Source organism: Bos mutus, chromosome 5 (assembly GCF_027580195.1).
Source record: "Bos mutus isolate GX-2022 chromosome 5, NWIPB_WYAK_1.1, whole genome shotgun sequence".
Taxonomy (NCBI): domain Eukaryota; kingdom Metazoa; phylum Chordata; class Mammalia; order Artiodactyla; family Bovidae; genus Bos; species Bos mutus.
This window is the reverse complement of record NC_091621.1, coordinates 111,318,176-111,333,334: the sequence shown is the minus strand read 5'-3', so window position 1 is coordinate 111,333,334 and position 15,159 is coordinate 111,318,176. Positions and strand designations below refer to the sequence as shown.

The following is a 15,159-nucleotide window of genomic DNA, read 5'->3' as shown; positions in this document are numbered from 1 at the left end:
GCTCTGCCCTGACTGGGCCTGTGAGGGGCGTTAGGGCTGGAGGGGTCTGCAGGCGAGGGTGGGCTGCATGTGAGGAGGAGCTGCTGCTGCCTGGAGGTGGTGGGGGCCTCCTGCAGGGCCTGTGGACATGGTCCTGCTCAGGGACGGGGCACATGTCATTCGCCCTCCCCCTCGCCCCTCCCAGGAGCAGCCCAGGGAAGAGTCTGAAGGAGGGAGGGAAAAAAGAAAAAAAAAAAGGAGGGAGGGAGCAGTGGGCTATGTCAGGGGCAGTAAGACGGGGACCAGGGCTGGCTGGGGGCGGGCGCATGGCGAGTGGGGGCCACAATCCTGGAAGACAGGCACGGGATGACCGGGATGACTGCAAGAGCAGCCAGGAACATGAGACAGTTTCTAGAGTCACTGTAGGAAAGGCCCCTCTTTCTTTCCACATCAGGGAAGTGGTTAAGTCCGTGGTGAGGCCTGGGCCAGACTCAGTCCTGCACAGACGGGGCTCGAGGCCCAGACTGCAAAGGGCAGGGGTCCATGTTCTCACCAATGCCTCAGGTCACCCACTCCACTTGCCCACCATCCTTCCCCACGGGACTCTTTAGTGCATTCCAGACAGAGCATCACAAGACACAGCAAAATGAATATTTATTATTGTACAGTTATTTTCACTTAAAAAAATAGGTCCAAAGTCTCTGGGAAGTAACTTAAAAGACCATACAAAACAGTGTCTAAGAATCACAGCCCATGCTGGCAGCAGGCAGAGACCCGCACCGGGTGAGGACGCTGTCTGCAGGGGAGCGGCAGGGGGACAGCTGGCAGGCCCACCCCCATCCCTGGGCCCTAGAGAGCCCAGCCCTCCTTGCGGAGGACCAGCTGCACAGCCTCGTGCAAGTCGCTGACCACGTGGGCTGCCTGCAGGAGCTCGGGCCTGAAGCCAAAGTCCCGGTGTCCGTGGAATGGAGACCCCTCACTGCCCAGGGCGGGCACAGTGGGGCTGGGAGCCTGGGGACCGTACACACCCGTGCACACCAGGATGGAGGCGCAGCTCCGGGCCGCCCCCTCCTGCTGAGTCTGCAGGTGCTGGTGGAACAGGTTGGCCCCGTAGACGTCGGACATGGGGTTGTCGCTGGGGAGAGAGGACCCGGTTCAGTGTGGTGGCAGCGGGCAGGGTGCTGTCCACTCGGGGTGGAGGGGGCTGGGGCACGAGCACGGGGGAGGAGGGGGGCTCACCCCACGGCGTAGAGGCTCCGGATGGGGGCGGCCCAGCCCCTCCGCGCCGCCTGCCGCGCCAGCAGGCCCTCGGCGTACCGGTAGGTGAGGAGGCTGGGCTTGCCTGTGAGGCCCGAGTAGCACAGCTCCCGGCCTGTCAGCTTGCGGTAAATGGCCTCCAGGCACAGCAGGAAGGTCCCGTGGCCAAACCTGTCAGAGAGGTTTCAATTTTGACATCACTGAATGAACAGGTGACATCAAATTGGCTTTATCAACGATAAGTCGCCTCCTGCCGTTTGGTCCTACATAACCCACTCCCTTCACCTAGCGTCAGCAAACCTGAACTCTAGGAAGAACGTTCCAGAAGACATGCCTGACCGCGAGCTGTGGAACCACACTTTAAAAAGCAATGAGAGCGAACACAATGGCCTGTCCCCCTTGGGCGGCTGCGCAGCGGCTCGGGGTTGGCCCCGCACAGCTCATCTGGAGGCAGGTGGAGGAGACGTCACTTGTCCGCCTGTGGCCCCAGACAAGCCCAGAAGTGCCAGCAGCTGCCCTTCCAAGGAGGCCACCTGCGGGTCAGCAAAACCGTGCTCCGTGCTGTGCGCAGCCCGGCCGGGCAGGGTGAGGGCCCTCCCCAGAGCCACACGCCTCAAAATCCTCTTCCCTTCCCCGCGTCTTATGGGCAGAAGGACACCAAGGAGTGGGAGACCAGCACCTCGGGTGAAGGCAGGGAGGGAGGGGAGGGTGCGGACAACAGGGCCTGAGCACCGCTCGCGCTCCGAGGGCCGAAAGGAGTCGTCCTGCTGGACTCTGGCAGGCAAGCGGGGGTAACCCCCACCTGGATCCACCTTCCGTGCTCAGTAAGCGGCAGTGTTCCCTTACTACTCAGTATGTGAAGTGACCCTGGAGACCTCTCCCAGAGGCCAGGTTACCATGGCAACCCCGGGGCCTAGACGAAGGAGTCTGAGCTCAGAGCACCTGGATGGCTGAGGAGCCACCATCAGCTGGAGGCGGGGACCCAGGGCTGAGGCGGGGACCCAGTGTCCTCACCTGGGCATCTTGGCTTCGGCCATCCAGAGGAGGTCTGTGTTGCTGGCCAGGACAGGGAGGTGGGGGTAGGGGGCCGTCGCCAGACCTGTGCCAGGGTTCCCGTCGCTGAGAAGGACGTCCGTGATCAGCTGCAGGCTCGTCTCCCAGCGCACAGGCTCCCCCAGGAGGAGCACCCCTGCAGAGCATGGAGTTGTGAGCCAGGGCTCAGGGAGTCCCACCATGCCTGGCCCCAGCCATTCCCCGGGGTGCATGGCCCTGGAGAGGGCATGGGTCCCAGGAGGTGAACAAAGCCGAGCCAGGAGGAGCTCCTGAGGGCTCCTTTATGTGTCCACCGGGCCACCCCGAGGGTTAAAAGCAGAGGAGCAACAGCCCCTGCTGACCGACCCTTGCCCAGCACCTCAGCCACCCGGTCATGTCCCCCGAGCCCCAGGGCCAGTTGGCAACACGGTGGAGAGACAGGGTCACAGGGCTGACGCTGCCCACATCCCTCTGAGACTGTAGGCTAGTTCTCAGCATGTCTCAGCCTCAGCTTCCTCAACTACATAAGGACGACACTCACTGCTGTGCGGAGGATCAAACTGAAACCCGGCAGAGCACGCAGGCTGAGCTGCCCACAGGCTGCCAGCACCAGCTTCAAGACCAGGCGCTGGCCAGTCCGCAGCCCGCTGGGCAGCACGCCCCGGGGAGTTGTCTTCACTGTCACAGGACTGACACTCGAAGTGAGGGCTGAGGGAGGGGCCGGGACGCGAGGGGCGCAGGACACCTGTGATCACACTGCGTTTGGCACGCCGAAGCACACCTACACACCTGTGAACACACTGCGTTTGGCACGCCGAAGCACACCTACACACCTGTGAACACACTGCGTTTGTCACGCCGAAGCACACCTACACACCTGTGAACACACTGCGTTTGTCACGCCGAAGCACACCTACACACCTGTGATCACACTGCGTTTGTCACGCCGAAGCACACCTACACACCTGTGAACACACTGCGTTTGTCACGCCGAAGCACACCTACACACCTGTGAACACACTGCGTTTGTCACGCCGAAGCACACCTACACACCTGTGAACACACTGCGTTTGTCACGCCGAAGCACACCTACACACCTGTGAACACACTGCGTTTGTCACGCCGAAGCACACCTACACACCTGTGATCACACTGCGTTGGCACATTGAAGCACACCTACACACCTGTGATCACACTGCGTTTGGCACGCCGAAGCACACCTACACACCTGTGATCACACTGCGTTGGCACATTGAAGCACACCTACACACCTGTGAACACACTGCGTTTGGCACGATGAAGCACACTTACACACCTGTGAACACACTGTGTTTGTCACACCGAAGCACACCTATGTTACCTATGAACACACTGCGTTTATAGCTGTGACACTCCCGGGGATTCTACTTTTGCTATGATTGTTTTGCTATCATCATTTTGCTACGATCATTTTGCTACTTAACTATGTTCTCTTGGGTAATTATCACATACTGAAATGCAGATTACCTTACTAAAAACTGTTTATTTCTTCATACAATTCTGGCTTTAGAGTGAATTGACCTTTGTGTACAGTGGTGGTGGTGGTGTAGTCACTAAGTCGTGTCCGACTCTTGTGATCCCACGGACTGTAGCCCTGCCAGGCTCCTCTGTCCATGGGATTCTCCAGGCAAGAATACTGAAGTGGGTTGCCATTTCCTTCTCCATAACGTTTGTGTACAGGAAAGTTGTATTATCTATGAGATCACTTGGGATAGTAAGTGGGACCATACAATATTTCTGTTGCCCAGGCAAAACTGGGTTTAACAGGGCTGAGAAACACTGGGCCAGGTTACCTTAGGCACCTTTCCAGTTAGATTTTCTACCTTTATGGTTTTTCTGGAGTAACGAGGCAGGTGGCATGGGGAAGGAAAGATGAGCAGCAGCTAATGTCTCAGAGGTGGTGAATGGCAGATGGAGACCAGAGCCCAGCGTCCAGCACCCCGCCCACACTGCCCGCATCACACAGGGACCTCATTACCTTCAATCGCAGGGAAGTCACTCCTTGGAAGCGGCTGCAAGAGACCAAGAAGAGGCCGTCAATGCCATGGTCACCTGGTTTCCAGGGGGTGGGACGCGTGATGACAGAGGGACCCTCGGTGTGGCCGAGGCCGAGGAGAAGGTCCTCAGGGAGAGGGTGACAGCACCCAGCGGGGGCGCCACGTGTGAAGGTCAGCCAGGGGTCGGCTGCTCCACTGTCTTCTTGCAGCAAGGATGGGAGGTGAGAGTCTGGAATCAGGCGGCCGAGAATGAGATGAGCCCAGGAGGGACAGGAGCCTGGCGTCACTCCGGGGGCGGGGCCCCACTGACTGCAGTCTTGGGGCCCATTTCTTCCAGGAACAGCTGCCCAGGTCTCGGCTCTGCTAACGACCAGCTGAGACCTGGGCCGAGCACGTCCCTGGGGGCTGTCACTGCGCTGTCCTGAGAGCTGGGGCGACACCTGGCTGAGGACACACTGCGCATGGCTCGGAGGCAGGGCAGGACGAGAGCCATGCAGACCAACAGAAGTAGGCCTGTCTGCTCTGTAACAACTGTGTCATCACGCTGCAGAGTGGGAGACACAGAGCTCACACGGGGAAGGAGGGCGAAGGGCCAGCAGGAGAGAGCAGTCACCCTAGAGGGTCAGCGACAGGCCCCATGACCACTGACCAGGAGAGAAGGTTCAAGTATGAACCAAACCCAAAAGGAGCTGGGCACAGATGCTCAGAACTGCTTTCCCAGGAAGCTGTCCCACCAGGACAGCCCTCTGTAAGGGGCTCCAGGACCGCAGAGACGCGATCAACTCTACAAAGGCCAGGGTCCTCCCGGGCGACTCTGGAAGGGCTGGTAAAGCACAAAGCCGCCAGCTGGAAGGGACGAGAGGACTCTGGAAGGAGAGAGAACAGTCCTCACCCCGTGCATCTAGGGACTAAGTCCTTGGCCAGTCGTGTCCTGCGAGGAACCTGCTCTCTGGGGGCGGGGCTGCAGGGTCAGCGAGGGGGGCCCGAGCGTGTCCGGTTACCGTGGTCTTGGGCCGCCGCTGCAGATCCACCATGTCCAGCACAGGGAAGGCAGCCCGCAGCTCGTCCACTGTGACCAAATGCTTGAAACCCAGTCTGCAGCAAGGTCAGGAAGCAAAGTGGCCAGGGCAGGGTGTAGGGGGAGATGCCTTTGAAAGTGAAGGAAGCACCCCCGACCCGATCAAGCCCACTTCAACCCTGGACAGAGCGCATGAGGCCAGCACACGCCAGGAGACACTGTATGCAGGCAGGGGGACTGGTGATGGATCCCCGAGCAGAGGCACGCAGGAAGCCCCATCCCCGAGCTCCAACTGGCCCAGAGCCCGGAGCACCAGCACTCTGAGGACAGCTGAGAGAAGACTCCTCGGTGACAGGGAGGCTGGCCAGAGCCTGGAGAAGCCAGGCCGGATGACATCTGGACGATGGACCGGCTTCAGTCTGGGGGACACACTGCAGCCTCACCCTCCAGCGCTCTCTGCTGTGGTCCTGTCCTAAGGCCTCTCTCGCCGCCTCCAGCAGGAGCCCTGATGAAGCAGCAGCCGTGTGCTGCTCTGGCCCCCAGGGCGCGGCTGCCCACAGCAGTGCTCAGCTCAGGTTTGCAGGAGCAGCAAGTGAACAGACTGCTTCAGAGCGGGGACTGACCCTTATGGGCACACTCCTGGGGGTGAGCACACGCTTGGGGGTGAGCTCCACGCAGACGCGCACCGAGCACAGGGAGCTGTGGGGCCCAAACTGAACCACAGAACCGCCTGGGCTCTCGGGCTACAGTGAGTCAGACTCTCCAGGGAGCTGCCCAGTGGGCTGAAGGCGGTGAGCTGGCTTTCAGGAACCCCCGGACGCCAGGGCTGGACACCTGGGAGCTGCCCTCCCTCCTCCCGTGGGCACCGAGCAAGCCGGGCCCCAGTTCCCTCGGCCAGGCGAGGACAGCAGAGCTGGAAGCAGCAGCAGGATACGCTCGAGCGTTTTCCACCAGGGGCCCCTGCCCAGACACCAGCATCCGCCTGTCATGATGCTGCGAGAAGAGCTTCATGGGGCTGTGGGACAGGATCACCTGGTCAGGCTCCACCTGCAGGGCAGCCAAGAGAGGGAGAGCAGACGACACGCAGGTGAGGGCAGGCGAGGACAGCGTCAGGAGCAGTGGGGACACGGGGAGGAGAAACTGGCCCAGAGGGGGCCCAACTCTTCCGGAGCTACCCCAACATGGGTGAGGGGCCCGGACAGCAGAGCTAGCAGGAGCTGTGGCCACCACAGGCCCCACCTGCCCCGCTCCCCACACCCCGATCTCTCAGCCCTGCTGGAGAACCACAGAGTTCGTGCACGAGCTCAGTGTTCTTCGTCACTGCCTTTGCCTCTGACAGTTTTCAATTCTCAATAAAACCTGGCTTCTCAGTATCTGTGCTACTGGTGACCTCAAAGCCCCACTGTCTGGACACCAGGGGAGGAACCGGCCTTGTCCCCAAGCAGTGTCCCAGCCACCCGGCAATAGCTCTACTCTCTAGGTTTCGTGAGGGCTCTTTCCAAACCCAGATCCACTGCCAACACACGCCACGTGGATGCCAGGGAGGTGGGAGCTGCCGGCGGGTGAGAGGCAAGAGCTCACGCAACTGTGCCATCCTACTCGTGAGAAAAGAGAGCTGTCACCTCACCGTTCCCCTGACACATGGACACTTAGGAACACGTGACCCCGAGGCCCAGGAGGAAAGATGGAAATGGCCAAGTCCACAGTGCTCTTTTTCATAAAAGAGGACTCTGCCAATGGGGCTCTCCCCCTGAGTCTGGCCTCAAGCTTCAAGTTATTTTTCCAGCAGGTCTGGGAGGTTTACCCTGGCTCATCCACAATGTGCCCCACCCCGGGGAAAGGGCGCAGTCAGTGTTGGAGAGGGGGTTCCGTGGTGGGGGGAGGTCCTCACCTGGAAGCCGAGCTGGGCCGACAGCTCCTCAGCTTTACTGCACTGTGAGATGTTCCCAGCATTTGTGACGAAGACCACAGGCACCCGCAGCTGCCCCTGGGGGTCCAGCAGCCGGCGGAAGGCCTCCTGCGCGGCGGGGATGACCTGGTGGCCCCTCACCAGTACCCCATCAATGTCCAACAGCAACCCAAAAGTGGGTGGACTCTGCACGGAGAGGAGACGAGAGCAGCCCAAGTCAGGCAGAGAGGTAGCGGGGTGGGGAGGCGTGGGGGGAGGCCTCATCCCCACCCTCGGGCCAGCCCGGGCCTTGGATTCCAGAGGACAACTTGGGGTTGCTGGCCAGGCAGATCCATCTGCAATAGAGAATTCGGCCTTTTCAGGTATTTTTAAGCACAGACTACTTGGTTAAAGTTAGCTTTGCATAACTGATATAAAGGATTACTTTCATTTATTTATTTATGGCTGTGCTGGGTCTTTGCTGCTGCAAGCGCTTTCTCTAGTTGCAGCGAGAAAGCTAGTCGTGTGTTTCTCTAGTTGTGGTGCGTGGGCTTCTCACTGCAGTGGCTTCTCTTGCTGATGTGCTGGGTGGGCTCAGTGGCTGCAGCTCCCCGGCTCCAGAGCACAGGCTCGGCAGTCGTGCTGCACGGGTGTAGATGCCCCACAGGCTGTGGGATCTTCCCTGAGCAGGACCGAATCACTGTCTCCTGCGTTGGCAGGCAGATTCTTTACCACCGAGCCAGCAGGGAAGTCCCTAAAGGAAGTTTTTTAATTGGAAAATAGAGAAATTCAGAAATAAGCCCAGGACTTGAACACGACGGATCAGGATTTGTTTTAATCGCCGTTTTCTAGTCTTCTGTGTGTTACGTGGCTGAGACTGCACCTTATACGTGTGATTTGTGTCTTGTTCTTTTGCTTGACATGAAACATTTTAATCTGTTACAACAGCCTTCATAACCACCTTTTAAGTTTTACCATAACAACACACATAGAGCTTTTAAAAAACACTCAATCGCTACAGATGATATAGAGAAAAAATGTTGTTTCCTGCTTCCTCTTCCACCCAGGGCCAACCCCTCTCGGTATTTTCTGGAAACCCTTCCCGGATGGTGCTACTTTCTCATCTTTTCACCAACACACAAATGGCACTATGCTGTGCTTTTCTTCCCATCTTCTTTTCACTGGTCTCTCTTGGTTTTCTATTGGCATCAGTACATACAGCCTTACATCCTCCGTGTTTCTGGCTACATAATATTCTGAGTGAATATTCCACTAATATAGGTTTCCCTTATCTCACTTAGGTTTTCCCATATTCTGCTGCTACAAATTACGTTATAAAGAACCTCCTCATGCTTACTGATTTTTCCATATTATGGACATTTCAAGCTAGATTCTTTTTTTTTTTTTTCAAGCTAGATTCTTAAAAGCAAGAGTAGTAAGCCAAATGGGTACAGACATTTCAATGACAGAACACCTACTAACAAGATGTATCAGCTCACATGGACCCTGGAGCCCTTGCCAAAGAGGTTTTCACAATATCAAAGAGTTTGTTAAGAATCAAATGTCTTGTTAATTTCAAAGCTAAAAAAAAAATCTCCTCTCAATCTGCATTTCTTGGATTTACAAAGTTGAACACTATCCTCTTTTTAAAAATTCATCCCACCTTTTATTTTATGAACTATTAACATACAAGATGTTTTTAAATTGTCAGAAAAATCCAACCTAACCTGTTTTCCATTTTCCTTTTGTTTGCGTCAGCCAAGTCAAGCCACTCTCATCGCACACATATTGTGCTTATGTTCAGAATATCCTTATTTTCTTAGAAGTGCACAGAGAAGAATTTAGGGTTGAAATGACAAGAAATCAGGGATTCATTTCAAACTCTTAGAGCCACAAAATAGAAGAGGGTGGAGGGAGATAAGCAAAGCAAGTACAGCCAAATGTTAGTAACTGTTGATTCTGGAAAATGCGCCTATGCAGTTCATAATACTGTTCTTACATTTCTTTTTTAAATACACAGTTAAAATACAAGACAGCTTGTTTGATGACGGCAAAAGCTGACCATAGTTTCACTGCTCTTAGTGGCCATATTCTAAATAGTTACACCATTTGCTCTCTGAGACATAAGAATCCAAAGACCCCACTACTGAGAACAAGAAGGTCTCAGGACAATTTAGCAATGACCGGACCCTGCCTCATCTATTCCTGTGGGTGTGTAACCTCTACCTACAACCATCGGGTGTGTGCAGTCACAGAAACAGGCATCCAGCCACCGACTGAGTCAAGGCCCCTCCATCATTAAGAGCAGGAGACGGGAGGATTGGGGTCTGGGGCTTCTCTATTCTTACTGCTCAGCTTCTCTGAAAACCTAAAACTGCTCTAAAAAATAACATCTATTAATTTTTGAAGTGAAGTTTCCTAGAGCAAAGGCAACAGGATTAGATTTTTTTTCTTCTCATTCTTTTTTCTTTTCATTCTCTTCTGTATTTTTATTCTATATCACTTCATTTTTTTTAAATTAGTCCTGGGTATCAGGCTAGATTTTCTAATTAAAGTTCATATTTGTGGCAGTGCTAAAATGTGTGGATTTCTACTATACCTAAAATAAAGAAGGAACTGATATATAGCACAGGGAACTATACTTGATGTTCTGCCATAACCTATAATGGGAAAGACTCTGAAAAAACATACATATGTGTGTATATATGCATATATATATGTATAAGTACACACACACAACTAAACCACTTTGCTATATGCCTGAAATTAACACAATACTGTAAGTCAACTATACTTCAATTTTTAAAAGTGTGATTTTAAGATTAGTTTGAAATGAAGGGACAACTAAGATGCTCCTTTGTGTTTCTGCTTCTTATCTGGAACTGGTGGATGTGTTTTTCAACAGCAGCACAAGCACCATTTGGGACACTGTCCACTCCAACTAGCTGCATCCCTGCAGTCCCTGTGACAGGTACTACATCACACAAAGTGCCCCTGGTAGCCTCTGTAAAAACAATACATGCTAAGGGCTAGCCCTGACGCCGACGTGCTGACTCTGCGAACCATGGACTGACTATATAGCCTGCCAGGCTCCTCTGTCCACGGGATTCTCCAGGCAAGACTACCGGAGTGGTTGGCCAGTTCCTTCTCCAGGGGATCTTCCTGACTCAGGGATTGAACCCATGTCTCCTGCATTCCAGGCAGATTCTTTACCACTGAACCACCAGGCAAGCCCTGGATTCAACCAAATGCTGATGACAAACCTCACACACCAAGTGGGTTGGTGGGTCCGCGGATGCGGGGTCCAGCTGTGGGATTCAAGCACGCGAGGGTTTCGGTGTCCGCTGTGAACACCAAGGGGCGGCGGTAACTTGCCGTAAGTCACACGGGGAGTGCGTGGCCCGGGCAGGGCTGACCCCGAAAGGAGCGGCATCACTTCCCCTCCTCCTACTCTTGCCACCAGGAAAGTGGAGAAAGTCAGGACGCGGGGGGCTGGGGTCCTGCCTGGGGTCCCGAGTCCCCAGCCCCCAGGTCGCCCCCGCGAGCGACGGGGTCACGCGGCGCCCCCGGGGCTGTGCGCTTGGCACGACCGCAGGGGACGTGACGTCGGCACTCGCGGCCAAGGCGGGAGAGGTGGGAATGACATTCAGAGGTCGGGAACCCAGCTCCGAGTCCGGCACGGGAAGCCCCTCGGGCTCCCGCAGCCCACCCCGTATCCGCCACCCTCACCTGCGTTCCGCCGCTCGCGAAACGCCTGCCCCGAAGCCACGCGGCCGTGCGCACCGCCCGCCGCCACAGCCCCGGCGCCCAGCGCGCCGCCGCCTCGCCTAGCGCAGCCATGGGCCGCCGCCTGCGCGCTCCGCGCAGCCAATCAGAGGCCGGCGGCGCTCGAGGCACCACGGGAGTTGTAGTCTCGCCTCAGTGTCGGGGGCGTGGAGCTGGTGCGGGCCATCTCGGGAGCTGTAGTTCTGCCTGGGTCTCTGGGGACCGCGTCTGAGCTCGGACTTATTCATCAGATAATGGGAAGTTTATACCTCTTGACCGCCTCTCCCATTTCGCAACCCCACCCCGCCTCGGGCAATCACCAGTCTCTCTCTGGTTCTCTGGATCTGTGAGCTTGGTTATTCTGTTTCTTAGATTTCACATGTAAGTGAGCTCACACAGCATTTGGTTTTCGCTGATTTACATCACCGAGCGGATTTATTTTACCCTCAGGGTCCATCAACGTTGGAAGCCCTTACCTCGTGGGTCTCCCACTCTGCAGGGCTGTAGCCCATTTGGAACAGGAGCTCACAACCCTGCCACTCTCCCCCGGGGTCCCGGCCCCCTTAACCCTCTACTCTAGGCAGCTTTGTTCTATTTGGCCTTGTGTAAGTTATTGGGGTAAAGAAGGGTGGGTTTTTCTGGAAGAGCTCTGGGACCCCAGATACAGCTCCCAACATCACAGGATGGTTCGGGCGAGGGGGTCGGAAGAGGCCATTCCAGGAGCTCTTAGACCCAGACTGAACAAGGTGCTGATCCCCTCGGCCTCCAACTCCCCTCTGAGCAGTGTTGCAGAGTCTACAGAAAATTATGTCTGGTTTCTTAATTTTCCCTTCAAAATGTTGTCCATATACTTTCTTTTTTCCATTTCTACTTCTAACCTGCATGGACCCTCTAGCTTTGACATGTTAAGGAAGACGCTGCTTCCCACGAAGCACAGGTGACTGTGCACGTCCTCTGACCTGCGGAGGTGGTGGAGGTGCTGTCTATAAGCCCAGGAACTTGCCCTCAGGGCTTCTGTCACCTGGCTCTTTATTCATTCATTGCATAAATTAGCTACTTATTATATCACAAGAGTTTTGGCGTTTTGAGTTTTTTTGTCTTATTTTTTTGGCCTGGCCAGACCTTGCAGCTTGAAGGATCTTAGCTCCTCCGCTACCAGGGATTGAACCTGCACCCACAGCAGTGAAAGCATGGAGTCCTGACCACTGGACGGGCGGGGAAGTTCCAAGAGTTTAGCCTAACATGTACTTGAAAAGAGAAGAGGGCATGGCAACCCACTCCAGTATTCTTGCCTGGAGAATCCCATGGACAAAGGAGCCTGGCAGGCTACAGTCCATGGAATCGAAGAGTCGGACACGACTGAGCAACTATCACACACACACACACTTGAAAGAAAAGAACCCAGGTGTCAGCTAGAGGACCTTGTTTATTAAGCTCTGGTGTGTCTTCCCACTCCATCCCCAAACCCTGATTGAGACAGAGGCAGGAGGGGAGAGGTGGGAGGAAGACCCTCAACTAAAAGCAAAGCAAAGATCCGGACAGGTGGGCAACGTGCGCGTTTCATCACAGAAAAGGAAACAGAGTTTACATGTGCATTTGTTTATTACGCAAAGAAGCACAAAAAACCTAATAAACGTGGTGGGAGAAATAGATGGAGTGGGAAAGGTCGGGGGCGGGGGGGCGGCGGGAGTAGAGGCGGGTCGAAACCTTTCAAAGTATCCCTTTTCGTGTTTTTTGAAATGTGATTCCATGTGTATTCGAACTTTTCATTTTAAATGTAACAAAATTTAAAAAAAAATTTTTTTAATGTAACAAAATTTAACACTGCGATGGCCCTACCCTCTCCTCCCACTATGAGCTCTAAGCCGGTTCAAAGCGCAAGACGTCCACGGTAGGAGCCAGCCTTTCTTCCCGGAGTGGATGGGACGCGGGAACAAAGCAAGGGAGGCGGGCAGTGCAAGCGAGAAGGCCGAAGCCGGTGGCACGGACCCCAGGTGTGCTCGCTCACCTGCTCACCTGGAGGAAGGAAGCGCGCGGCAGCCGGCGGGTCTGAACCGGGAGGGCGCTGGGAGCGAGCGGCGGCGCCTGCGCTACCTACGGCGGCCACGAGGGGTCAGCCGCGCGCCGCGCGCCGCGGGTGCTGCCAACGCAGGTGCAACAGGTGCGCGCCGCGCACAGCGCCTGCTTCTTCCTCGGGCCACTTCCCACCAAACGACAGTCCCTGGGGGCGGGGGAGCGGAGGACCCTGGACACAGGCTCCGGGCAAGAATCCGTTTCTCCCGGGCCACAGGAAGCGAAGACAGTTTCCGGGGCTGGGACACCGCCGAAGGCTAATCAGGGGCTATATCAAGAGTGGGTCAGGGGAAGGGTCAGACTGCCGCCTGAAGCCTGACGCGTCCTTACTAAGGAATGGAGCGACTGTGGGTGGGTTAGGAGCTGATTAGCGTGAACTCCACCCTCGATAAAGGAACCCCTGACAGGAGAGAAAATAGCTGCGTGTTGGAAAGTGATCACTGAGCCAGGGAAGCAGCTGTCACCCGCTGTGTGATCTGGGAGTTACTGGCCCTCTCTGGGCCCCAGTTGAGTCCCTGTCACTCAGGTTAGATAAAATGATCTTCGGACCGCTCCCAACTCTCATTCTGTGAATCTAAAACTTCCAGTCCCCTGACACTTACCCTCAAGAGGGGGCTTAGCCCCAGGGAGGTCTGGCTGGACCAAGCAGACCTATCCCCCTAACATGGTCTCCAGACAGTCCCCAGGAAAAGGCCCTTTGGAAGGTCGGATCCTGGCTATTGGCTGAAACGCCTGGACCCAGTGGAACCCAGCATCTCTGCCTGGGCCACACCATCCGGGTGAGAACTGGGAGCTATAGTTATTTCTCATCTGAAAGTGCTCGCCACCCCCACCATGCTGCCAGACCCCACACCGTGGAGGAACATGCTTCCAGACACAGAAGAAAGGACAAAGAAGGTTACATTGACTTTAGGATGACTGCTGGAGAAGGCGATGGCACCCCACTCCAGTACTCTTGCCTGGAAAATCCCATGGACGGAGGAGCCTGATGGGCTGCAGTCCATGGGGTCGCTAAGAGTTGGGCACGACTGAGTGACTTCACTTTCACTTTTCACTTTCATGCATTGGAGAAGGAAATGGCAACCCACCCCAGTGTTCTTGCCTGGAGAATCCCAGGGACAGGGGAGCCTGGTTGGCTGCCGTCTATGGGGTCGCACAGAGTCGTACACAACTGAAGCGACTTAGCAGTAGCAGCAGCAGGATGACTGCTATTTAAAGTAACATATATGTGAAACATATATGTAAAGTAATATATATGTGAAAATAACATTTCTAATCCAGCAGTCTGATTTAATTCCACCAACAGATGCATCTACACATAGCCAGACCTCAAGGGGTCCAGCCTTGCAAGGGGCATGGCTCATATCAGTCATTCAAGCACCTCATCTGGGGAAGGGGACATTTGGGGATCTGTTCCAGGTGGGTGAGCCACCTATTTTACAGTGAGCTGTAAAAACTCAACAGGCAGGTCTTCCTGAGGAAGTTCCTGGCAGTGCCTCCCGACTGTAGAGGGTCGTTTGAGAGCCTCAGGCTCCCTTCCAGGCTGGAGGGCTGACCTCACTGTAACTTAGCTCTGCATCTGCCTCTTCCGGGATGAAAGCCCACCTGGACTGGGGCCCCTGAGGCTTCACGACGAGTTTGAAGGTCCCTCTTAGAGAAGATTTAAAATCACTAATACACAGTTTCTCTTACAAGGGGGTCAATGCCCCTGAGACAGAGCTTCAGTAACACCAGTAAATCTGTTCCCATGTTAAGTCACTCCTGAACACTGAAAGCCCATGGATTTCTCTTCTTCCAAACATTTCCCTTGTCCTCTCCCTTCCCTGGAGGCATTTGGGACCAGTGGGAAGGGCCAGTGGAAAAGGCTGCAGTGGAGGTCCAAGATGGACCACAAACAAGGGCATCAGCAAGTATCAAGATGCCTTGCAGATGCCTTGGAGGTCGTGGGTGCCAGGTTCTCACTGGTGGGGAACAGGCATATGGGAGGGCTGAGGCTGGAATCAACCCTATGGTCTTCAATAGAATTGGAGATGTGGATATAGACCCATGGTTTTTTTTTAAACTCAGATAAATTTGGAAACATAAAATGTATGTGTCTAAATATATATTGC

The 15,159-nt window shown here is 55.1% G+C and overlaps 1 protein-coding gene across 1 annotated transcript; it reads right to left on the bottom strand.

The window, feature by feature from the left end:
• Nucleotides 1-616: 616 nt before the first annotated feature.
• Nucleotides 617-11,064, bottom strand: HDHD5 (haloacid dehalogenase like hydrolase domain containing 5). The gene is made up of 8 exons (XM_070371660.1): nt 10,940-11,064; nt 7,214-7,417; nt 6,257-6,369; nt 5,306-5,399; nt 4,286-4,319; nt 2,251-2,425; nt 1,219-1,407; nt 617-1,114 (listed from the first exon to the last, which is right to left on the bottom strand). Exons 1-8 carry the CDS (start codon nt 11,048-11,050, stop codon nt 829-831), a joined length of 1,206 nt encoding a protein of 401 aa, XP_070227761.1. The 5' UTR covers nt 11,051-11,064; the 3' UTR covers nt 617-828.
• Between the last annotated feature and the right edge of the window lie 4,095 nt (nt 11,065-15,159).

Bases quoted from the DNA above. Each gene is read 5' to 3' on its own strand.
- HDHD5 (XM_070371660.1), bottom strand. From the start codon at position 11,050: ATGGCTGCGCTAGGCGAGGCGGCGGCGCGCTGGGCGCCGGGGCTGTGG. The intron at 5,400-6,256 runs GTATCCTGCTGC...ACCTTGCTGCAG, and splicing joins CTGGTGGAAAACGCTCGAGC to ACTGGGTTTCAAGCATTTGG. The intron at 1,408-2,250 runs GTGAGGACACTG...CCTCTCTGACAG, and splicing joins GCCGAAGCCAAGATGCCCAG to GTTTGGCCACGGGACCTTCC.